The sequence below is a fragment of the Homalodisca vitripennis genome, chromosome 4 (assembly GCF_021130785.1).
Source record: "Homalodisca vitripennis isolate AUS2020 chromosome 4, UT_GWSS_2.1, whole genome shotgun sequence".
Taxonomy (NCBI): domain Eukaryota; kingdom Metazoa; phylum Arthropoda; class Insecta; order Hemiptera; family Cicadellidae; genus Homalodisca; species Homalodisca vitripennis.
This window is the reverse complement of record NC_060210.1, coordinates 66,032,797-66,059,569: the sequence shown is the minus strand read 5'-3', so window position 1 is coordinate 66,059,569 and position 26,773 is coordinate 66,032,797. Positions and strand designations below refer to the sequence as shown.

The 26,773-nt window shown below is 34.7% G+C and overlaps 1 protein-coding gene across 1 annotated transcript; it reads left to right on the top strand.

The window, feature by feature from the left end:
• Positions 1–11,719: 11,719 nt before the first annotated feature.
• On the top strand, positions 11,720–24,301 carry LOC124359432. Its single transcript, XM_046812172.1, has 2 exons — positions 11,720–12,433; positions 23,975–24,301. Exon 1 carries the CDS (start codon positions 11,818–11,820, stop codon positions 12,388–12,390), a length of 573 nt encoding a protein of 190 aa, XP_046668128.1. The 5' UTR covers positions 11,720–11,817; the 3' UTR covers positions 12,391–12,433; positions 23,975–24,301.
• Positions 24,302–26,773: the final 2,472 nt, after the last annotated feature.

Here is a 26,773-nt window from a genome sequence, read left to right as displayed (position 1 = left end):
TGGTATGCAACTCTCGAAGATAATCCGTCCACCCGTTACTACAACCCTGGCTGATTTATTGAAGAGAATGTTGTGAATAGCTCAAAATAAGTAAAGAACCTCATTATCTACGAGTTCTTGAAGAAATATTTTAATTTTATAAACCTAAACGCTAACCCTACCATGGCATCGTTTACGACGAAATTTTTGGTTACATTATCATAATTTTAACAATCAAGAGAAAGTGATAAGGAAGGATGTTATTAAAGATAATATGAAATCCCATGTTTTAAACGAGGACAGTGTAAACCTGTTACTAGCGTTTTTAATGATTTTCATTAAATAAAGCACAAGAAGGAAACCGTTGTATTTTGGAAAGTACTAGTCCAACTTCCTTCCTGCCCATTCCCCTACTTTGTTTTGACTTATAATGAAATAAAATATTTAAAAATATGTTAACTCTAAACATATGTATGATTTTCTTTTGTTATTGTTGTAAATGGCATTACTGTAATTTGCATTGGAAATTCAATTATCTGGAACAGAAGTAAATATTAGTGAATATTCAAGCTTGGATAGTACATCTACAATCGGATACCGTAGCGGCGGTCACCCAACAGTTGGTGAGGCAGTTACAGATTATTGCCGATAACACTAAATTTACGGACCACAGTCAACTACAAATGTGTATTTTAATGCCCGCACAATGGATACCTATCGTACTCTGTTAATGAAACATTTATCAATTCTAACTGTATCAAAATTTTTCCCCCATGATGTTGTATTTTATTGTTAAAAACAAATTAACCGGTTTCAGACCTGTCATAAATTCAAACAGTATCTCAATATAGTAATACAGGAAAGAACAATAATTTTCTACAGATCTAGAGGTTTTCATTTTGAACAAAGCAACATTATTACACTGTTGTGTACATTAGAGAACATTGTGTTGGTGCTTCCATCTAATGAGAAATTCTAAAACTTTTTCAGCCTGTTTATTCATTATCCCTCGGTTGTTCCCATTTGCAATTCTGTGTTTATGCTTTCGATGTTATTTATTTAGTTATGTTATTTGGTATTCCTTATTTATTAACCCTTATAAATCCAAAACCTTTATAGGAAAACTTTACAAGCCACCGGCAACTGTCTGGAGTTCTGCTACTCCAATATTGAAACAATGGGCACTATGAATTTAAATGAGAAAGTATTAGCAAGTTTAAAGATACTTTGGTATATTTTGAATATTTAAATGTTCCAGAATTGAACCCTCTTGTTCTCGTATGATTCTACCTATAAATTTAAAACCTAATCATTTGAGTGTACTGAATGAATGTACAATATTTTAAAATCTGTGTATCGGTGTATGCGTGAAAGCAAAACAAAAAAATAAATGCACTTTCGAGTTTATAATATTACTAAATTACTCACGGCTTTACACGCATTTCGTAGGTTTTGCACCAGTATGACCACTTCTGGTTCTAGTGGGTAGGTTATATTTTCGCGGCCAATGTTGTTTCGTTTCTTCCCAACATTAAGAAATATCTTGAAAAATTGTATATTTATGGTTACTGTAATTTACTTCAATGTTAGTATTTTTGTTCCATTGCTGATTTTACCTCTTTCCTGTCAAGAATATATATATACATACATATACATATACATACACAGCTGTGAGAAGCCTCTTTTTGTAAAAAAGATGACAAATTTAGGTCTCATAAGCATTTAAATGTACAGTAAAGTAAAAGTTGGAGCAAATTGTCTCTTATATCTGCACTGCTAGTAGTCACCCGCTCCTTTGCACGAAATTTAGTAGGCGTTGCACGTGTGTGACCACTACTGGTTCCAATGAATTTTATTTCCGACGCCATTGTTGAGTTAGCCCTGTTTCCCGATTAAGAAAATATATATATATATATATATATATATATATATATATATATATATATATATATATATTTAAAAGTACTTCTGTTAAAAGTTAACTAAGATGAGATTTATATCAGTCTTTAAGTTTATAGTAAAAGTTAGTATAATGATCTTTTAGATCTAATACTTAATATAAGTGCAGTTAAAAGTACATTAACAATGACGCTACCTGTTTGTTTCTCTATACACTGAGAAATATTGTTAATATTTTAGAACACAGAATTGGTACATTATTTCAAAAGCACAGTCCAGCTTTCCTCTACCATAGTTCTTGCCGACTGCTTCAAAGGGAGTCTTCGGTATCAAATTCTAATCATCTTATGTTAAAGGGTATTTGGTAAGGTAGATGAGTACTTACCTAATCACTGAATTCTAGATGGTATTCCTAGCAAGGCGTTTAAAAGAAATTCTCTTTACATCCGGGGTTATTGTTCAAAATTTACAATGCACAAAAAAATCATTAGCAGAGGGAAATGCGATCCTGATCTGCTGTCGTCTAACAGGCCTTTCTCTTGTCATGCACTACTGGTAAGGTCTTAGAGAAGTTGATCCGCTCCCACCTGACTATTGCCTTAGATGTTGTTGGAGACCTTTCTCCTGGTCAGTATGGATTCTAAAGTGCAACAGGCTGCACTTCTAGTTTGTTCCGCCTACCGCACAGTATCCGACCCTACCGTCCTGGTGGTTGCTGGAGTCATTCCTGCCAAACTCTTAGCTAGGGAAAGGAAGGCAATTTACATTAGACAAAGCGATATCGGTAAGGACGCTGCCAGACCAGAAGAGCGTTCGCAAACCTAGTGGCAACACAGCTGGGAGAAAAGACTCGGGGATGTCGGGCTGTGAAACTCATGAAACAAGTCCAACCATGGGTGGAAAAGCAGCACGATAATTGGCGCTATTACCTTACCCAGTTCCTCACAGTTCAGCTAACTCAGTCTATACTTGCACCAGAGGCGTAAAGCCGTTTTATCGGACTGAATCTATTACCCGGGCATTCTCGACGTCGCGGAACACACTTTTGCCGCTGTCCATCTTAAATGGACGCAGAGTGCGGAAATTTCTTTTCCAAAGTGTCGTTCAATTAAAAAAGACTAATCTAAACCGAGAAGCGGACTATACCAAATAATCACTCGGCTTGAAATGAAAAGATCCCCATGGGGGCGTAAGCCAAATTTAGACCTTACCTGAAGTAGCCTAATGTGAAAAACAATCCTAGGTTAGATCCTTAAAGAGTAGAGTAGTTTTTGTGGGTAACCCGTGAGTTCCATCCCAACGCTTAGAGCAGTCCCACACTATATGCTGTCCATATATGTGCATAAAGCATTTTTCCACTTCAGGCTCAAAAACATTCCTCGTGTTTCTAACAATTGCTCTACTTTTTAATAATAAAATTATATTCTTATCTTTAAAGATTTCTTTCTAAAACAAAGTTTTGGATGAGCTAATGCTTGTAATTAAGGTTTTGCTGGATACATTACCGCCAATGGCAACTGTGTTATGCGCTTAAGTCTTTTTTTAAAATGGTAATTTTGTTCTATTTCTTTTTTATATTTGATATATAGATCATAAAACCTTTTGCACACTACTTTATGAAACAGTATTAAAATGCTATTAAAACGGTTTTATCGACTGTTTGTAACCAATATGTTTACAGAGTTAGACATGGTGCCAACTTATATTCTTAGTCATGGGATTATGTGGGTCGACTGCAATTCTCAGAATGGTCTTGACGTATAAGTTACAAAAAGGCAACCACAGCTAAGTAGTTGACACCTGAGGGCATTGTTTTACAATGGTTCCAAGTTAACAACAAAGTTGGAGTATTCAAACAAGAAAACCGAGATAACTTCAAGCATACTTTGGAAGAATCACAACTGGGTACTTCGTATAAACAAACAAACAAAAGATAATGAGCTTTATATTCATTAAATTTAATCAATACCCTAAGTTAAGTACGTGATTTTTAGATTTCCCTAAGAATGTGATGAAATACCTATCAAGGAGTTTATGTTGGTGGGCTTTATATAGATGCACAAAGAATGCATAAATAGTGAATTTTATTAGGACTATTTTATAAGGTGAATGTAAAAGTATAAACCTTCTAGAACTTTTTATTATGTTCTTAATACTACAAATATTAAGAGGAGACTTCTTTTAATACTAACCGATATGTGATGCAGAGCTCGAAAGAGATAATACACCTGGGTGTACCAACCTAACCAAACTCTTTTCATAAATGAACGTAATTTTGTAATCCAAAACCTTATAATTCTCTTTACAGTTAACTGTATTTAAACATAAATAGCAACCAACACAGGGCTCTTAAATGTTTATTTCTTATAAACTACACTTTAGTTTCGCAACTCTAAATAATACGGGAACTACAAGAAAAACTGTAAAAATTGTAGAGTGGGTCCATACGATAAGTCGTTCTAAGAGTGCCACAAACAGACAGCCCGGAGGACTCTATTTACTGTGACTGTATGTCGTGTACAAGAGTCACTTCAGTGATAACACGGAACTTTAACAGAATTAACGCTATTAATAGGAATTATAACTCTATCCTATGAAATGAAGGTTGTTACAGTTGAGTAAGGATTACTACCTATGCATGTATTCAGTATCGTTGATGAAACCTTAAAGAAAATTCATTTTCATAGTTATTTCATTTCACATAAAATTATTTAATTTTTGATACATATGTATGTTTATTATGCATCAAGGGTTTGTAGTTAGCTGAAATGTTAGTGTATTTAGAGATTTTTGGATATTTTTAATTAAGTTAAAGCTGTGATTACAACAATTACACCAAGTAAGCGAGATTTCTCTTGGCCAAGCTTGGCCATTCCTATCAGAGAAGTGCTTTCTTAGGAAAGAATGTTTGAATACAAATGGCCTGAAAACTCGTTGAACCACGCGAGAAAGGAGTGTTCTAAATTGAACGAGTTTCTAAGCCAGTTCATTACAATAAGTTCACACTGTAACATACTTCGAACTTCTCTCTTTACTTAGAACATGCTTGAGATTTGTTTTCTTGTTCTATTGTTTGTTTTACTTTCTGAAACAATTTTACAACTTCTTAAATGCTATTTGAAGCGACAAATGTTTGTAGTTATATGAACAATATAAACATTATTCGAACGTTTTTATGAAGGAAGGTGATCAAGTTATTGATATGGAAAACACTGCCACCAAATGACTGTAATTTGCTTGGCTTACTCTAAAATAAACATTAACTGACATTTGCTTCAACTGATTACATTCCCATAACTTATTAAATTTAAGAATTATTACTTTTTTGTATATTGGGTTACTACTAATCAAGTTCTTTTATTTAGTTTAACAATTGGTTACTTTACCCATCATAATTAGCCCCTGGTCGATTATCAAGATGTGGCTTAAAAAATATCATTATTAATTCGAACGGATCAAAAGCAACGTAATAATAATCAGTGGTTTGGCATTAAGCCTTGCTGTTAGTTAGAGCTTAAGGTATAGATACACATATGTACATCAATTTTATTGTCCTTGTGCACAGACCAACACTTATGTATTAATAATTGTTAGAAACTGTATCCATCTTTTGCCTACATAACAATAACTGAAAGCAACATTACGGTTCAACGTCGTTGACTGTAGACGGCTCTCCAGAGCGAGACCGAAATATTTCAACATAATTGAGTAAGCAATGTTTCCACGCTGAATGATGTTAGTTAGGACACCAACAATGTAAGCCTAAGAGTTCTAAGATTTCAACTCTTGCTGATTAGTTAATATGCTCAGAGTATATGTGAGTAATATTAAAGAGAATTTGTAATAAAAAAGCCGGTGCTTCAGTTAAAACTGGATACTTTATAAATACTATACAAAATCGTAGCACTTTGGTATTTTCCGGCGGTTATTGCATTTTATATAGTTTTTCTTACTGAGGACCTAAAAACAATATTATTAGAGAGTTCAGACTTTAATTAACTGTGAAAATTACAAGTCATTATGACGATCGGTTCTTGCTTCTTGCCTCCCGAAAGGAAGTGATGTCTGCGAGAAGGAGGTAACTCTGCATCTGTCTACTATTTCTTATTAGGCTATAAGCAAATATATACATACGTACGTATTATGAACATAAAACGTTAACGAGTGTTATCTGAGCTTGAATTTAGGTTTTTATCTCCAGCGATGTTTTCTTTATTCGGCAAAAGTGCGGGGTGCGCCACCAAAGCCCGCAATTTTGGCCAGATCGTGTAACTTTTCTAACGTCAGACCACATCGGAAGATCTCACACGTGTTCTGAGGTCGGGAAAGTACCGATCGCAAATGTCCCTGGACATCAGTGTGGGGTTCGGTGGCGCCTCCCCACACTTCTTGCGAGAAATGAAAAAGATACCTTGAGATAGTACCCAGATTTAGCTTAGATTACGTGAGCGCTAATAAAGGTTATCTTTACATTTGGTACTACTAATAACATATTTATGATAACCTAACCTAAACCTACTTATACTCCGCAATAACAAGAAGTAGATAGATACTTCTCGCCTACATCGCTTCCTTTTAGGAGGCTGAAAACAAGAACAGTAATTTTTACAGTAAGTCAAATGAAGTATGTTTTTTTTTCGAATAATGATTTATTAGTTCCCCTGTAAGAAAACCCGTTCTAAAAATAGTGGCCCACGAATAATATCAAAGTACTAAAATCATTAAGGTGATAATATGATGTTTTCCTTATTGCGATTTGATCTAAAGGTAGGTCTAAAAACAAAACTATTACATGTAAAGACCTATTTTACAGGTATCACTCCTTTATTCTTGTAGAGCATCTTCTTATATATTTAAGTTTTAATAATATATATGGTTTCAGGGGTAATGCAAACAATTAGCAATATTTCAAAAACTCTTTGAAAGATATATTGAATTTTAATCGCAAAAAACATTTTCAAACATGCAATTTCCACTAATATTCTTGACTACAATCTGAACTCGCACAATATAATATTAAGAAAGTTAAGTTTGCTGGCTTAACTTACATTTCAGAAGACAAGTTACAAAGTTGGATACTTCTTCTCCACAGTGAAGCGGTTGTTGGTTATGAAGTGTAAGGCATTCCTTCAACGCTCCCTTTATTACCTTACAGGGTACTTCGTAGTCTCTCAAAGTATTTTCACTTGTAAATGTAAAATATCTCTCAACGTCTTGATACATTCTTTCGAATTCTTCTTTACCGAAACCAATAGCAGTTGGTGTACCGTTGGGTACGTGGTTTCGGAGAAAAGGGACACGCAGATCTCCCATATTACCTTCGGTACTGTGAAACCTCGGCATAAAAGCTAATCTTTTCTGTGGAATTTTCTTTTCTTGAGAAACTACCTGAGGTTCTTTTTTGTTTGCTTTACCTTCGTCGCAACTTTCTTCCACGACATGTATATCAGGAGGCTCTGGATTTTCTACATGAATCTTTCTAGTTTTGCTCGGTTCCTGTCCCATTGCAAAAACACTAGTTTATTGCTTTAGCTGTGATAATTTCAAAGTAAAGTTTAATTATGATCTATAAAATTTACAACCATAATGTGGCTAGAATCTAAAATAAACAATATGTTTTTCCTGTAGTACAATTTGTTTTTAACTTATGTTTATTGACAAAAACTGAATATTCAGACACAGACAGGTGATTGAACGAAGAATTTTATTGAACCTTACACTTTGGACAGAGCCAGCTGGTAAGAGCTACTCTGTTGAAGCTATTATTATAATGTAATATAATACTAGATTTACGGGAACACACGTGTTGATACGACTGTAATAGCAAGAAGATGCTCAGATAAAGGTCTCAACGTCTTCAGTTCAGTGGTATAATTTCCATGATTGAAGAAGGATCAATATGTTCTATAGTCCAAATTATAATTATAACTACGAATAAGAACGTGGTTATGTTTATTGAATCATTATTTAGTTTATGTAACAATTGGCTCAAAGTTTTGCTTTTGTGTACTCTTGCTTACAGAAGTGGCTCCAGGCTCTTGCGACAGTGCCCCCAAGGGGGCACAGCCATTTGGGGAAGATTATAATGTAAAATGGACCTCAACCTACAGTTACCTTTGACAGAGGGTTGATACCACTATATCGTACCAATAGTCTGATGGGTTCAGGAAAGCCTACGCAATACATGTACTACCTTTACTTTCCGTTGTTATGAGAATGATATAATAGACTCCTCGCTCTCTTCCCGTTCGCAGCTAGTCCGCGATTTCGTAATTGAATGAGTTCAACACCAGAGTAGCGTCGAACTACTTACTTTTGTGTACTTGACCATGAGACCCTCTTATTCTAAATTGTTAAAGAAATAGTAATACCTTTTGACATGTGTGAATATTACTTATAAAATGAAATAAAACACATTCTATGATTTTTTTAGTTTTAAGAACTAAAATCTCTGAATTTAGGAGTTTAAGGTTTGTCTTATTTAATTTCTTCTAAGTCATCTATATATCGATTTAGCAGTGCCGCTGACTTTCGCTCGGGCGAATTTAATACCCAAAAAAGTCAACCTGGATGGTAGTGATTTGAAGTAATCCGTTAAATTTAATTTTTCGAATAAAATCCCATAATTTTCGTCATAAGCACGTTTATGTATACCATATAAATCAGTAGAAAATTTGTACTTTAATTAAAATCTAAAATTATTAATAACCAGGTATTGATATAACTTGCATGTGTTAAGCTTAGGAATTGCATTATACAAGCATTTAGGATCCGATTCCGAAGCATTCCCAAAGCCTACTTCCAAAGATGTAAGACTAGGAAAAATACGTATGTTTGTTAGTTCAAATTATTAGTCTACTACATTGGTTACAATTCCAGGGCCCTATTACTCCCATAAGCGATGGGGAAGTTTGAAAGAAACTTTCCCAACTTCTCGAATTACGCAACACTGGAAGTTGAACAGTTTCAAGTCACCAACACTGAAGATTAGCTGTCAAATAGCTCAAGCAGTGAAATGGATCTGGATTTTAATTACCATGTACCATAACAAAATCTTATGGAACTCTTGAAAGCGATTGAAAGACTTCATTTGAAGAATCGAGGAAAAATAAACTGCGCTGAGTAGCAAGAAAACGCTTCAAGTGGCTTCCAAAGAAGGTAATCCTAGGAGAAGAGGCTAGGAAGGAAAGCATTAAACCCTCTGCCTTCAGATAGAAGGACCAAGCGGTCAAGATCAGAAAAAACACCCCAGAATCTAACCAGGAAGGTTAAGGTTACTGAAAAGTAGGCAGGCTTCTTGCCAGGAAACAGCTCTGGGGAAATGTTCAGGCAATCGGTCTAAAGTACAGTCTGGTGGAATCAGCTAAAACACTTGACTAAACTAACTAAAAACACTCGCCTGTGGGCGAGTCTAAAACAGGAAAGTCTAAAGAGGCCCTAAATTACTAAGGTGAGAATTATGGTCACGACTTTACCAGAAGAAAATCTGACCAATGATCAGATGAATCAAATTCAAATTTTGATATTCGAACAATTGCGATGGAGGGAGGACCATATCCTCTTTTTAACGCTGTAGCTTTCGTCTTAGCTAAGTATATCATGCGTGGATAAGGACATCTCAGGGTGGCTAACTGCAATAGGAAATATAAGCTATGGGAATGGCCGAGCTTGAAAGCTGTAGAGGAGTAGAACAGGCCAAAGAACCTGAATGCATGCCTTCCAAAGCGCAGATCCGATCCAATCGAAAAATTTTGAAATTGGTCAGAGTTTAAAACTCTTCCTTAGAGATGGCCGAATGGTGAGTGGCGAAAGATAGTGATGAAGGCATTGCTGTTTGTATATCTTCTGATATCTGTAGACCAATACTTCAAGAAAGAAGACTATTATAAAACCTTATACAAATGCTTAATAATAAACATGCACGAGTATCAAACCCAAGATATCTACAAAACCGACTGTTCGGAAGGGTGACTGGAACAAGTTAAGAAACTCGGCTGTCTCTTCAGACTCCACAGACCAGCAAGAGGCTACAGCGTCAACAGTGGAAGAGCCAGGAAGGTCGAAGGCTGTCACTACCCAACAACAACCTGTCCTCAAGCCTCAAGAAAAGCTCACAGGCAAAGAAAGAACTAATCATAGATTCAGCCTACTTCCCTGGCGAAGAGGAAACACTGTCACCTGAATCAGTTGAAAAACTAGTTCACTACTGCAAAAGAAGGAAGAGTAGCCTTGTCATCGGCTGCGACGCCAACGCTCGTCACACAATAGGGACAGCAGTGACGCTAATAAACGAGATGAATAATGGAGTGTTTATTTCTGATTGGTTTATACTTTCCAGTTGAATCTATACTAGATACAGCAAACCTCGATGCGTCACTCATATATCTAGGCAACCCTATGGAGCCGCACATCACTGATCATAAATGTCGATATCTAGGCCAAAAGGATAGAACCTCCCAGTTTTGCCGCAGCGAGTAATTCTTGGAGTAGTTGGAGCTCCCTTATTGTTAAAGGCTGTAGCTGTCCTAAAGATGAGGGAATATTTCCCCTGACCCGTTTTGTCTCAAAGAGGCTGGAACAAACACTTCCTATTATGTGACATGATTGAGATATAGTGTGGCCAATCTCTTCCCGATGTATATCCGACAGGAAGTGGTCCCTATCCACCTTACACACCCTAAATGTCGTGTTACTTTGGAAGCAAGCGCAAAAGTTCTTTTAGCATTAAGCGCAATGAGAGGTTTCTCAGATTGTTGTTCTAAGTGAGTAAATAGTAATATAAATTATCTATATTACAAGTTAACCATATATTTTGTTGATAAAAGGTATGATAAATGGATAGATCAACGAAACATGAAAGCTGTGCTTATTTTCCCCGCCTTTTATTGTACAACTATTTTTTTAGCGATTTAAACTGTTATAAATCAAGAAGGTTGTTAAGTGTGAACAGTTACTGTTGTGATATAAATGGCGTGGAGATTGAAGCAGATGACGACCAGACCTCAAAAGCTGTGTGGTTTCAAATTGTCCGTACAACTGTGCCACGAGATTGGACTAATTAAAAGGGTCAGTATTGCGAGTCTCAGCGCTTTTCGCTATTATTTTTCTGATCTATTTCCACAACTTTCATTTAACATTAAATTCATAGCCTACCCACTCCGAATTTAAAGATTTTTTTTTAATGGAATTTGTGGTAAATTTTAAGAAAACAATTACTTTTACAGCGGAATGTATTGTTTACCGTTATGTTGTCGTTTTAATGTGAAAAGAACTCGTTAAAATTAAAGAAAAGCGTAATCTTTCAATTTTTAACTTATAAATTACAATTTGTCACAACTCGCACTCATTCGGATGTTTTGTGGTCAGACGCTCTGATGTATTGATAAGTTACCTGATAGATCCTATCTCGAGGATGTTTTCCGTTCCATATAAGTGCAGAGCAGACTTGTTATAGCTAAACATAATCAAAAACGTGGCATTGAGAATTTTTATTAAAAAATTAAACATTGTATGTTGGTTGTATTTCCAGAGTGTTAAATATCATTCCTTGTCTTTACACTTTATGCAAATTAAAAATATTGCAAATTCGTTTCAACAAAATAAACACGAATACGTTAAAAAAATATTTTTTTAACCTTAGCGGCAATCGATAAATAAATGTTGACCCTCCTTTGCCAATGCATATTGCTAGTAGTCGTGTTTAAATATGTAATTTATTTTCATTAATATTAGTAAACATTAGTAATAATGCGTTCAGTCGTCATTGGAAATTCATGTGTTTGTCTGAGGATCGGTAAAAAAAAGTTTTCCTATACATCAGATGTTTCGTACATGAAAACGTCAAAAAAGTCATGTCTGATTGGTGTCTCTTCTTAACCTTAACTTGTGTGAACCTTGGTGATTTTTGATGATTGAATAAAGATATTTTATGTGTCTAAAATGGGCGGATCTCAAAGTACACGTAAAATAGGAATAGATAACGATGACACCGCGGGTTTAATTAGAGTTTCCGAAAACGTCGCTCAACGGTTGAAGAATATGAATAATTTCAGAGATGGTGAAAACGCTAGTAGTACTAACTTCTCAAATCCACAACCAGTATCGCCTTCACCTGTCAGTGGTCCAATCGTAAGCCAGCAGCCTTCCAGTGGTTTTTATGCGCCTCAGCCTTATATTACTTCATCGATGATTCGAGATCAGATTGAAAAAGAATTGGAGAAGAATGACCGTTATTGGGAAAGAAGAATTAAAGGTTTGCAGGAGAACCAAAACCGCATAACTCAAGTAATGGAATCAGAATTTAACAAAGCTTATAAAGAAATTGAAAATAATTTTCCAACCCTAGCACCAAAGGATGCCACTATACCATGCCAGGATTACAAGTCCATGGTCGTTGATTGTTTCAAGAACAATGCCAATCATACATTGAATTGTAGTAAACTTGTCAATGATTTTGCAGCCTGTGTTAGCAATTCAAGAAGCAAGAGACACAATGAGAACCGAAGTCCATAATGGTTAGAAGGTGCATTAGTCAACCAATAGCATGAGAAGTGATGTAAGTATTGCTATTAAAATTAGCCCTAAGGGTTGTTATTTACCATCATCATGTTACGTAAAACACCATATATTTACTTTTTTATCCGCACCAGTAACAAGATTTGCATTTTTAACCTACTGCAACAGTAGTGTTGAACCAAACAGTATAAGGTTATAGCGAATGAAAATGACAAATAAAAGGAATTTTAGCTTAGAACAACTTTTCTTGGAAGATAGTAGAAAATTATGGTTAGGTGAATTTACAATTTATTTTTTTCTGTCAAGTTGTGTTTTCTTAATAGCAATAGTGACCAGACCATCTAGAATTTGATCTTGTAATATAGGTTCTACTTCAAAGGATGTTTTTCGTATTTCACCATCAGCACAGGGCAAGGTGTTACCAATGCCCACGCGGAGCACTTGTGTCAGTCTGATTTGAACTTTTATTCTTAGAAGGTCTAAAGAATCTTTATTTGGGTCACATTCACCTGATTTCGGCATTATTGTTATTTTACATGTACAAAGATGGTGGAAATGCTGATGTTAGCAGCAAACAATACAAGGTTCAATCATGATCATAACAAGACCACGTGACCCTCCTTAGAAGAAAATAATATTACTATGCATTAGAAAAGTAGTTCCATTTTTATTGTTCTATAAGTTTCTCATAGTCACCCGCTTGAACCCTTATATTGTTGTTTTAACCTACACTACGGTTGCAGTAGGTTAAAAATTCAAATCTTGTTACTGGTGCGGATAAAAAAAGTAAGTTCAATAGCAATACGTAACATGAAACTCGTCTTTGGCGACTCTGGCCATTAAGTTCACAATAACCAATAAAAATCCTTAAAAGAGAAACCAGAGTTGAACAGACTGACACTAAGTTTCTGACCATCAGTATTGGCTATGGTATCATTTTTATTCTTCCCTGCACTGAACAATTACAATGAATGTAAAACATACCTTAAGATAATATTTGCTTAGTAGCAGGTCAAGTTATAGAAGGTTGGATCACAAATGCACGAAACATCTGGAAAATTTAAACTCACATAGCCTACCTGTAACTTTTTAGGTAGTACAAAGAAACCATAATTTATTAAATGTTAATATTATTATTTTGCAGAAGTAGTTTCTATGGGCTACTTCATACTTGTAGTTCTGATATTACAATAGTTTATTGTAGAAATGAAAATATACTGTCATGCCTATGTACTTTACCTGGACATTAGATTATTTGTTGTCTTTTCAAAAGGAACATTTTTAGAAAATAAATAGCAAACAAAGCAATTAGGATGTAGAAAGTTTGAAAAGGTTTTAAAACCCCAGAAAAAAACTAGTTTAACTTGGCAGTTGAACACACAGTAATGCCTTTGGCCACCAGTTTAGGGAGTACTTCCCACACTGAAAATAACAAACAATTAACATCCTTCAATATAGTATTGTACTTGTCTGTAAAATATTAAAATTCCAGAATGTTAGTTCATGAATGCTTAACTGAGGTACTGGTGACGATTGCTGCAGAGATGGTAATCACTCTCAACAACTAGTGATGGGTAGGGTACGATAAGCGGACCCAGTTATTTTTATATCGAAGAATGTAATCATCGATACCTAATATTCACATCTCAAATGCTAGATTATCAATCGATATAAAAGTATCTATAGACCTCAATAACAATCATAAGTTAAATTTAAATATGAATTTAATATTTACAGTGATCAAAACCAAATGCACTGCAATAATTGCACCTTTGAGATTCCCAGTTGCTATAATTAAAATTATGAAAACTGAAGACGACCATATTTGCTCCTCTCACAGTTACAGTTGTTTCTTTCCTGCAATTTTCACGTAATGGGTTGAAACCGGGTCCGCTTATCGTACCCTACCCCTGGTGACAAACATCACCACAAAAAAGCCACTTTATAAAGTAACTATGATGTTTTTTTTTATGAAATTAATCATTCAATAGCGGATAAATCAATGTATCAATTAGTATGAAGTTCAGTACCTTTTGATCTTTGATACAAGTTGAAGAGAAGAAGAATATCATTCATTTCCATTCTTGTCATTGCTTTGCTGTTGTTTACGTAGTTTATGTTGCAAGTTTGTAATATTATTTGAAGTTATTATTCAGTCAAGTCGTATAAATATGTTTTGAAAAGTATTTCTCTTCACAGGAGTAATTTAGTGAAACAAATAATTATTGTTTTCTTTCAAAATAACCAAAGTTTTGTAATTAATGTAGGCCTAGGTTAGGAGTGTCAAATTTGTATTTTAGCAAGTTTTATTTATTTCTATGTTAAATCGTACCATGTTGGAGTAATATCAATAATGAAATACTGATGAAAAGGATGCCAATTGGGGCTATTATTAGGCCTACTATTAGGCTATTTAAAAAGGCATAAAATATATAAAAAGACATAAATTAAAATAATTCCAAGCAAAAATAGAAAACTATGAATGCAGCATTTACAGTTGAAACACAGCAAACGTTATTCAGCAGCAAACGTGTTGCCAATAATACTCCAATTGGCGTAATGCACTAAGACCATTTGACTTTTATTTTTGAGAGGCTTTAGCTTCATCATTCAGCAATAGTAAATGTTCTTAAATTCTTTCCTGGTCTAGGGGAAGGTTTAGGTGTAGACTGTTTTTGTGCTTTGAAGTAAGGAATTGAGAAGATTCTTTCAAACACTAGCAGAAAAAGTGGTAAGCATAGCAGTTCCAGCTTGAACACAAAAGTTACCTTATTTGCTGTTCATATAATGAACTTTGATTCTATTTCACGTAACAATAACACTTTTTTCTACATCTAGATAACATACACTTTTTAGTCCGACTCTAGCCTACGCACAGGCTGCTTGCCCATGTAGGCTAATTTCCATTTTAGAACATATGTTAATATGTAATAAATAGTTTACTTAAATTATATAAATAATATTTATCCAACTATTGTACTTAAAATTAAATTGTTTTATTTTATCGCCACTTAGTGAGTACAGTAAAAGGGTAATTTACTATTTATCAAATGTAAATAAATCTAATATCTATGTGTATATGTTTTTAGAAATAAAAAATGTTTCTATTTAAGCAATACAGTTGTACATATCCAACTGGAACACTACATGGAATTATAGTTACATATAATCAATATACATATAGAATGATGGTTTCTAACATTACCACGTTTACCACTATGGAGTAATCCTTAATTACTGAATGCTAAAATTGGAAATATCAGACTCCACCTCCCTCCCTTTTAATGGTAACTCTAACCCACCTCAATAATTACGTAACACTGCCACAAAATCCCCTTTCCCCCACATTTTATGTTGCCCTAAAAATTGTTATAAATAAAGATAATTTATACTCCAAAGTAAAACATGACTTATTAATGCATTTTTGTAATTTAAAACAACAATTAGAACAATTCTTCCTTCTACATTTTTAGACATTTTAACTCAAATCTAGGCTATATACAATCATAATGTAGTACGACAATCACTAAACACTCACACAGCACGGGACTCACTGTACAGTTTTCAATACGATACACATAAAAAACTGCTATTTTTCCAGTCTAATTTAATGTGTTCATACAAGTAGCAAGTGAGTATCAAAATCGATGAGGAACAAATCGTCTGTGTCAGTGTATTGCATTTGCTGGGTTATATGTACAATATGGTGAAGTCTTTAACTGTATAACTTCAGCCCAACATCAGGCCTTTTATTTTGATTACTATTTTTACACCTGATATTGTATAGAGCTGGGCTTTGCTCCACATCCACAATACATTTTTTTGTGTCGCATGATGCACCGTGATATTCTGCTAGAATTGGGCTCGTACAGTCAGACACACTGAATTAACATATTGCTTAGATATTGTCGTTGGTTACATAGGTCCTAATAGCCAAGCTTTTCTGCTGTTAATTTTCGTTCGTTATATTTTGGTCTTTATAGTATTGCTACAACTGAGCGCATGAGTGAAGAAAAGACTTTCTCCTATCAAACATTCTCAACGTTTCACTCAAACAGTACTACTCACTACTCAGCCAAAATGCTCAACACATAGAGATTAAGCAGAATGCTTAATTTAGATGGAGGATTCAGACTTCTTTTCATTTGCTTTTATGAGAGGAAATTTATTATACAAATTTTAATTAAATCAGGAAAATTTTTGAACGAATTCGTATAATTAATCGTTGAGGTTTATTGCTGCATCCAACCCCTCCACTCTTCTGCAATGGTGCGAATAACTGCCCCTTCCCCCTTGGTACGTTACATAATTTAGGGCTGTTGAACTTATCTTAGATACACGTCTCCATTCATTATAGTATTGCTAATTTATTCCAATTTTATCAATCAGCTGTAATAAGGTGCAATATAATAGGTTTATTATATTTCTGTAATAAGGTACAATGTAATAGGTTTAGTACAATATGTATGGGAAGAGTAATAATATGTTTGTCAGATAGCATCATATGCATGTAACGCAAGCAGGATCACATTTAGAGAGCTCTGGCTAATAATATCCATGGGTCCTACTTCAATCTTGTTGTTGGCCTATAAACTAACAATAAAAGAACTTTATGTCTTTAATATATTAGACCACAATACAGTGCATTTCAAATCTAAAAAATATTCCTTTCATTTCTAAACATTCATACATAAAAAAATTTGCTGGCAAATGAGGAAATCAGCAATTTGTAAGTTGCATTTTTTAAATCTAATTTTTTAACTTGGTGTTCATATCGTTATGTAATAATTGGAGTTTCACTATTGATTGCCCGAGTGTAAGCAAAGCTACTGACTTTGGTGACTGAAAAATTATGTTTGTCCGCTCAAAAATATATTTAGGACCATTCAACCTACAATTTAGTATGAAAGTATATCTTTACCATTTAACTAATTACATATTCTTCCTTCTCAAAGTAGAAAATGCAAAAAGCATGTAGGTTTAAAGTTGCATATTAATTTAAAGGGCTTTAAGCTAGATTTTTGGATGACTACAACAAAAATTGCTGCTGATATTTATCCTTACTAGTGGAATCCCATGATAATTAAGTTATTTTAATAGAGTACCATCGCCTAATTTTTAGTCAGTCTGACTCATGCCTTATTTGATTTTTATTAAACTGTAGAAAGCAGTTCAATACAATCCACTCAATCCATATAACTTACCACTGGATTTAAAGTATTGCTAATTTTTTTTTTTTTTTTTTTCTGTAACTAAATATAACTGAATCGTTGGGGAAAAAAATCATTTAACCAAAGTTGTACAAAATATTTGAATATTACAGCTAAGGTAGCTATGGTGGGAAGGGTTGATGAATGCGAATATTGAGTTCAGCTTCATTTCACCTTCCACGTAGTGCAGTGGCTGGAATCTGACACTGTCACAGACTTGACTCCTGGAATCTGAAGGGCCCACGTCCATCTGAAGAGATAAAAAAAGTTGGTGATGAAGACGCTTATCATCGGTTGTGTTGAAACAAACTCTGCATTGTATCAACACCAGAGACACATAGACTACAAAATAAAGTGTAATCCAGATGACATTGTCTCACAGGTGTACAATTGAGTACACTACAATGTTTTAAATGTAGCGATTCCAGATTTGAGGAGTCAAGTTTGTGACAGTGCCAGACTTCAGATGGTGCACTAAGCGGAAGGTGAAATGAAGCTGGACTCAATGTTTGCGTTGATGAACTCTTCCCACCACAACTATGTTATGTGTAGAAAACCCGGTTGCTGCGACATTCTTTGAGATCGTTTCTAAAACACTGTAGTGCACTCAAGTGTGCATCTGATGAGACAATGAGAACAATTGAACCCTTCAGGTATAATCATTTTGATGGTTGTATCCAGCGAACCACCAATTTGACTACAAATAGTGATCCGTAGAAACTCGAAGGCTTCATGCTTGAAACTATGAAGGCGGTTTTGAAACTATTTCTTTTTCTTCATCAGGTATCAAAGTTGTGAGTTTTAAGTTATTTTGTAGTCATAATGTGTTTAGGATGCACAAGTTACAAATTTTTCTTTGGCAAATACAAACTTTGATTTGTGTAAATGTTTATTAATTATGTGTTGTGTCACTGGAATAAATAAATAAATGTATTCGTTCAGTACATAAACATCTATTCTATTAATATAGTATAAATTTTGTATATATTTAACTATAATTTGTTACATCTGTATTTACAGGATGTCTTTTTTTACCACAAACTACTGGCACATACTTAATAGAGTAAATCCCCTTTTTGTATAGAAATTTAAGATAGATCCTTTAATCGTGAATAGTTTTACTATTAGAAATAATGTGATGTAAATTCCCAACTGAACATTTATTTTTTTAGTGTAAATAAATTGAGTATTGAAGAACTTGAGATAATATAACAACATTGCATGGTTAACAGTTATTATCTGTATATGATACTAAACTAAGTAAATTCATCACAAATTAATAGTGTTGGTACCTTACTGCGGAATGTCATACGGTTAACGTTAAAGTATACTCTGTTTACTAATTTGTTCTGTGTTTTTTCTCATTGTGATCATGGTTACCCATAAGACCAGTGTAAAAATTTTGTTTGTTCCTTTGCTGCCCAGTGATTATTTGATTCCAAATTCAATAGTGTTCTTCTTTGGATCAATATTCAACTCTGTAGGACCTTTCCATCAAGATTTATTACACAGGGAGACAGCAACACAATTTTAAGAAGAACCTGTCAGTCCATAATACAGAGTCTGTCAAGTTCGCCAAATGAAAAATCTAAAGATATGATTAAAACTGAAACATAAGATGCATTGTGAGCTGGCCTAAGGTCAAGCCTTGGTAGCTTTAAAATGCGAACCACCCAAACATGTATGATATATCAGAAATCATTACAATAATGACCAACCATTGCCTGTACAGTATCTTATAATGTATCTGAGTTTCAGCCATATTTCATGTTATAAAAATCTAAAAAGAGTTATATACTAAATAAATTAGCTATCCTTACAAAATTGCTATAACTTTTATGAATTTAAAGATTTTGCCATATTTTGGATGTTTAAAAGCTTCTCGCTCGAAAATCAAAAGATAGAAAAACACAAAATTACATTTTAACTAAAAGTGTTGCTTGGTACAATTTTCATACAAAAATTTGAGAAATCTAGGTCCAAAATTATATTTTATTGGTTAGTTTCAAATGGGATCAATCTATCAAGTATTCACACATTATGTATGATCTTCACAATGTACACATAACATTGGGTAAGAAGGGTTGATTCAATTTGAATGTTGAATTTAGTTCCATTTAACCTTCCTTTCATTGCTGCGTCTTGTATCTGACGCTGTATCAGACTTTACAGTATGTATGCACCTCAAACGGTTGAAAACATAATCCAAAGGTAACATTGATAATAGTAAACTGTACATATGATGATGTATTAGTTATATATTGTGTACTAAATAAGAAAATCTACTAGTCCAGAGCTCTTCAAGGATCTCATGTTGACTACAGAAGACACTTACAACGCAGAGGCAGAACTAGAGTGTTCAAGATTACTTGCTCAATATAGAGCCACATCGGATGCGTTAAACTATAGGATGCTTCTCTTGAAAAGTACTTTTTAAGCAAAATTTATTTACTCCTCTAAAAATTTACTTATTAAGCAAAATGTATTTATCTGTACACTAATGATAAATGAAATGATAAGCAAAGTTTAATCTTATGTTGTTGAATACTTTTTACTTACATATTGATATAAAATTCCTCACTAATGAAAAACCACTGTGCACAACCTCATAACAGTTCATTTAAACACAATACAATTTGAAACAGTTACTTTACAAAATGATAATAATGTATTTAAATATTAGAATATTTGTTTATTCCTATAATAGAGTAGTCCAATTGTTAGTATTTCATTAACCATTGTTAGTTGTTATTATATTAAAAGCTGTAAATAACGGGTTTAAATCTTGTTTCTGAAATTGTTTGATCAATTACAGTACAGTGTTGATTATTTTGAATACTTAAGCATTGTTTGATTGTTGAAACTGAACTTGATTACTACAATTGATTTGGACAATCAATTGTACTGCAATTTCCATCCCCAATTCCATAGCCCTGTTTGCATCTGGCTAACTATTGAATGATGAATGGACCCTTTAATGCATCACCATATCTCTTCAATTACATGTATAAAATTATACACAGAATTACTTATTTTTTAAATGTCTACTTTATAATGTTAACATAATGAAATGCACATACTTACTTTTTTCTTTCTTACACATATGTTGAACTTAATATATGGAAAAACTTCATAACTCTCGTATTCGTAGGAATAGTCAGGGTTGTAAATATTTCACAAAAGAGTAAGAAAAGTAATTTCAAGGGTTCATATATTGATTATTCTGCATCTGAGAGCATTTTTCAATAAAAACTGCCCCAAACATAGCGTTTTTTATACATTAGTACATAAGTTAGTACAAAAGTTGACATAGATTAGTACATAAATTTAGGTATTAATAATTGGAATCCAAATACAACTTCAGCAGTTCAACAAACCGCCGAAAACAACCTATCAGGTCCTCCTGGGAAAATTCACCACCCCTATCCATGCTACCAAAGATGGCATACCGCTCTCTTGCTATTACAGGGCAATCAAAGAGCAGGTGCTCAGCAGTCTCCTCCTGCTCATTACACCTTCCACAGAGCGGATCCTCCTGAAGGATGCCAACTCTGTGTAGATGCTTCCTCAGGTGACCATGCCCCGTGATGAGACCAATGACCTTAGAAGACATTGATCTGTTTAATGAGAGAAGGTCCGAAGCCACCTTGGAAGAAGGTGACTGTAATACCATTCTACTCACTCTCAAACCCGGATGCAACCTCCACCTTCTCCCATGCTCCGCGCAAATCCATTTCGAGACAACCCTAGAGGATTCACACCTTGGAACACCGCAGAACGGTTGAGGGCCCGTCATAATTGTTGCTGAGCCCTGGTTGGCCAGGGCATCAGCTCTTTCGTTCCCAAGAATCCCCTCATGACCAGGAACCCAACAAACGATTACATTGTTGATTCTGGCAAGGGAGGAAACGGTCTGATAGCAATGGAATCCAGCGCTGCCTGACTGTCCGTGAAAATGTTAATCGTCTTGCCCCTATATCGCAGACGAAGATTCTCACGAGCACATTCCATAATGGCTACGACCTCCGCTTGAAAGACTGTCGGATACGGACCCATAGGAACCACCAGCTCCCTACATGGTCTCACTCCCAGAATTCCAGCGCCTGTGCCGCTTTTTGTTTTGGAGCCGTCTGTGTACCATTCGAGCTCCGCTGGTGGAAGAAGTTTCTTCCCCTCTGACCAATCATCCCTTGAGGGTAAAATAATCCTAAAGGGTTTGTCAAAGGAAAACTTTTGTGGCATCTGATCAGAGATCATGTGCAAAACATCCTCCTGTATCAGAGTGCTAATTCTGCAGTGCCCACCGCTGCAGCCCGACCAGAGTCCCATCTGCTGAAGACAGTAGGCACTCCTCCTGGCCATAGCTCGAATGACAATGTCCAGGGGGGCGAGGTTAAGACAACAGTCCAGAGCCGCGCCTGGCGCACTGGGAAAAGCCCCAGTGATAGCGAGGCAGGCCATCCTTTGGATACCCGCCAGACGTGCTACCACCGTCTTGGCTTCCGTTTTTGGCCACCATACGACAGCTCCGTACATTAGTGCAGGTCTGACCACGGAAACATAAAGCCAGTACAAGAGTCTCGGCTTCAGTCCCCAGGGCCCACCTATCACACGTCTGCATTGCATTAGAGACCACTTACCCCTGGCAATGACCCTTTCTAGATGAGGTCCCCAGTTTAGAACCCTATCTAGGATCACGCCCAGGTACTTGACCTCAGGCTTCAGCTCAACGGGTTGCCTTTAAATAGAAAGGGACCAATGCCCTCCATCTGTCGCCTCCTGGTAAAGGCAACCACGGCAGCCTTGGTGGGGTTGACGATGAGGCCAACCTTATCACACCAGTTCCCCACCATGTTCAGAGCAGCATTGGTCAGTTCCGTGATTGTTGTGTTGAACTTGCCACTCACAAGAATCACAATATCATCTGTGTACCCTTGTGCAAAGACACCGCTGCTATTCAGAGAATTTAGCAGGTCATCCACAACCAGGTTCCACAGAAGAGGAGAGAGGACGCCGCCTTGCGGACAGCCCCTCGTCGCCTTCGCACTAACACTTTCGTATTTATAATATTAATTAGGATGTCTCAGACTTGAGGCACCTCTGCTAATCAGGATTTTCAGGCAGAGGACTTCTGGTCCTCTGGGATAATATTTTTTCCAGTAGAAGTAATACATATGGCAGCCTAAGTTCCCTTTGGAATTTCCTCTTCTCTAGTTTATTAATGGTTGCTATTCCAAATTCTTTGTTTCCATTTTCCTCAGGATTAATCATTATGATATTGTTCTTTTGGACTTCAGTTTACTTAGTTACAGATTCTTAGGTAGAGTTTTAGATTAAAGAATGTTTTCTCTCTTAAAGCTACTTGTTTTTTCAAGCATATTGGTAGTACAGTTTCAAGTCACTGGCAGTAAGGTCCTTGGGCCTCCTACACCTCAATCTTATTGATTCCAAGTGTTTTGATTTTCCTATTTTCTGAATGGTGTCTGTATTTCTGATTTTTCATTTATTTTCCTAATATGAATAGATTGAGTATGAATCAATATTTTATTATTACAGTTTTAACAAGTTCTATAAATTCTAATTTTACACTAAAAATTCTTCATATTTGTGAATTTAAGTATTCATCGTGTTTGTTAGGTTTATTCTTCAATGTCAAGTTCTGTTATTTTGATAAAATAACAATGTGTATTTCACTATATTTTATGTTGTATTAAAACAACATAAAATACAACATAAAACAACATTTTTTGTTGTTGTTTTTTTGTTTTCATTGTTGTGTGACAACTTATGGAAACAATGATCAAGTTTAATTTTAGATTTAAATGTTTCAAATCTCTTATCATCTAGAAACATGTTCTACATTTGTCTAAGCTCCACTTCAGAATTCTAAGTATAGGTGGTATATACCGTTTTAATTTTAAATTAATACAGTATATAAGAGAACATTCAGAAACAGTTTTGCGAAACTCATTGTAAGTTTGAAACCGTTCTTAATTATTTTTATACTTATATCCAGTGCTAGATTCCCAGTGATTTGGGGCATAGAGAGTCTATGAGATGAGAATCTGAGTATCCTCGCACTCAAAATTTTGAAAATGTGAGGTTCAAAACTGTTTTTATGTACTTCTGAGGTGCTTCAAAAAGTATATTTTTTTACAAATAGAGGTACCGGAACACCAATCTGGCATCAAGCACTACTCTTTATCATAAATAAACTAAATTTAGACACCAATGTTACATATTAAATATGGTTTATATGAAAACTGTACACAGAAATATGCCCCCTTTAAAACTTTACAGTAGCTGGACATCAGTGAGAGTGAAATTTTCTTATTAATGTATCGCTTAATAATTATTTTCTTATTTTTCAGATGTTTATCATTTTAAAACTGAGGGTTGGAACTCCATGTCAACATAAAATGAAGAAAGCATATATTCAAATAGGTATCAGAAGATGTATGACAAGATAAGTTTTAGTTTATATTTTTGTTGATTTTTAAGTCCACTTATTTTAAATGATGAAATTTCTAAACAAGAATATTGTTAATAATTCCAAGGACTGAGCTTTGACTGTTCTTAAGTGACTATTAGTTATTCAGTCATTACAATGTAACTGATGTATATATATAGAAATACATGTACATAATCATTTTTGCTGCTAGGTGGTTAACATTAAAATAATAAACGTATCCAGAAAATGTTGTTTGTACTTTTTGTGTACCTGTTATTAAAAAATGTGTGTTTGTAAAATAACTATTGTAGTCAACCTCATAGTACAACCTGAATCTGGTGGGAAAGAATACTTATTAATTACAGTCTTCTAAAGTTACATGAATGTACATTATTTCATTAAAATTTGATGTACAAAAATGACTAGCTCTGGTGGGACTCAGTCTTATTGAAATGAAATTAGGATTTTGGCTTATATATATGTGTTAATTTGTGTGTGTGTGTGTGTGTGTGTGTGTGTGTGTGTGTGTGTGTGTGTGTGTGTGAGCGCGCGCATGAGGGTCTTTTTTATCAACCTCCAATCTCACGCCATGATTGTCACACGTGGCAGGTCTACAATGCGACCAGCACTAATTCGCAATACAATGTTTGTCACTGCCAAGTTCAAGTAAGCTAGATTGTACTGAGTTGCAGTCACACAAACATGGCCGCCTCTATTTATTCTCCCAGCAAATATTAATTGAGTGTTATTCGTTTCCTGCAAGAAGAAGGGGATAATGCAGCAGAAATCCATCGGAGAATGTGCTGTGTTTACGGAGAAAACATTATGAGTGAATGTCTTCATCAACTATTATTTTTGGAAATTTAACTTAAATTATCATTTTCACATCAGGTAGAGCAAGAAATTAATTTTCTTTGGCCTAAACACCAGTTGGTTTGTTTTTTATGTGTGACATGTTAGTATTATATTTTTTTATTTGCTTGATGGGTTTTACAAAATTAGGAATATATATTGATAAATGTGTTATCCAAAAAATTATATTTATTATAATAATAATATCATCCACTACTGTTATTAGCCATAACATCAACTGCCATTGGCAATGTCGTTGAAAAAATTAATATTTCTATCATTAACACAGCTTTTTTTGATCAAGTTGCTCAATAAAGTTTCATTGAAAATTGGTATATAAATTTTGAACATGGAAAAGTGATAGTTAGACAAATATTACAACAAAACAATATCCTACAATTAAATTATAGCCTTCATCTAAAAGATTTGGGGGTTTCTTGGGTGTTCATGGAATATTAAAGAAATATGTAATAGTTTCAGATCTTCTTTCATAAATGTTAAAAATGCTGTCCATGTCAAACATATACTGTTAGAACTATATGAATTTAAACCACCCTGCATTGGCAGAAAACTTCATTACCACTTGTGGACTGACCCTTGAAGAATTTCTCTTGAGGAACCTGCGAGGACTGGTTTGAGTGAAACACAAATTTGAAATTTCAATATTCATTTCCGCAAACTTCTTTGAGCATATCGCTAGTGACAAAATTTGCTAAACTACCGCAGCTTGTGGTATTTCCTGCAAATACAGCTGGTGACAATAAACCTTCACCTTTCCACTTTGCATAAGAGTTACATAAAGTATTACTGTTGCTTATTTGGTTTTAAAATGGACTAGAGAATTGGAAAGTTTCGACTGGGAATTTGAAAAGAGATTTTGAGTGGCCACCCTGTATTAATATATGCCTAGACATAAACACTAATGAAGTTGTAATTTCTAGGAATTATAAACTATTAGAGCAAATTTACAAATAATGTATTGACCTTTACACCAACTTTGCTGTAAGATGAAACTGGACAAATGAATATGACATTTTTTCAGAAGTTGCATAACATACTGACATCTGATACACTTGTGCACTTTAGAGAAGACAATATCATTGTTTTGGCTGATACATCATGGACATTTAATACTGCAGAATGTATTGCAAGATTGATATAGAAGCACTTTCTCAGATTTTTGCTGTGACAAAATTCCAACAATACTTCTACAGAAAACATTATTTTAAAATTATGCACAGACCACTTCTAAAGAGATACAAATAATAACAGTAAACAAATTGACACAATGGGCTATCTATCACATTATGCACTGTTTCCTGCTCAATTGAATACATACCAGGTGTTTACCATTTATCAGCAGACACCTTATCTAAACTTCCTGTAGAGGATTGAAAAATTTGAAGAAGAGGATCGACCATACAACTACATCATTATGGAATATCAGTAACAAAACAACTGCACAGGATGAAGAGCTAAAGAATATATGTTACTCTGTATTAAATAGATATACCTGATACCTTACACACTTATTTTGAAAAACAAGTGACAAATTAATTACCTGTGACAATTTTTTTTACTTTGGTTGTGTGTCTGTTACACAATGAATTTTTGAAAATGCTTCACGAGGTCTTCCTGGAATTTCAGTGATGCGCTCTTTGGCCCAAAGATACACTTGGTTGCCACCCATAGATTCTTACATTGACCAGTATGTGAGAGATTGTACCCCAAACAAATAGACATAATTAATCTGAGGTACCGCTTCATTCACAGAACAATCCTCCTGAGGTTGTCTGGATGGTCAAGATTTCGTTCACAACAATAACATGTCTGCAGGACGAACTTGCATATGAATTACCTAAACGCA

Excerpts from the sequence above, each read along its gene's own strand:
- LOC124359432 (XM_046812172.1), top strand. The coding sequence starts at position 11,818 with ATGGGCGGATCTCAAAGTACACGTAAAATAGGAATAGATAACGATGAC.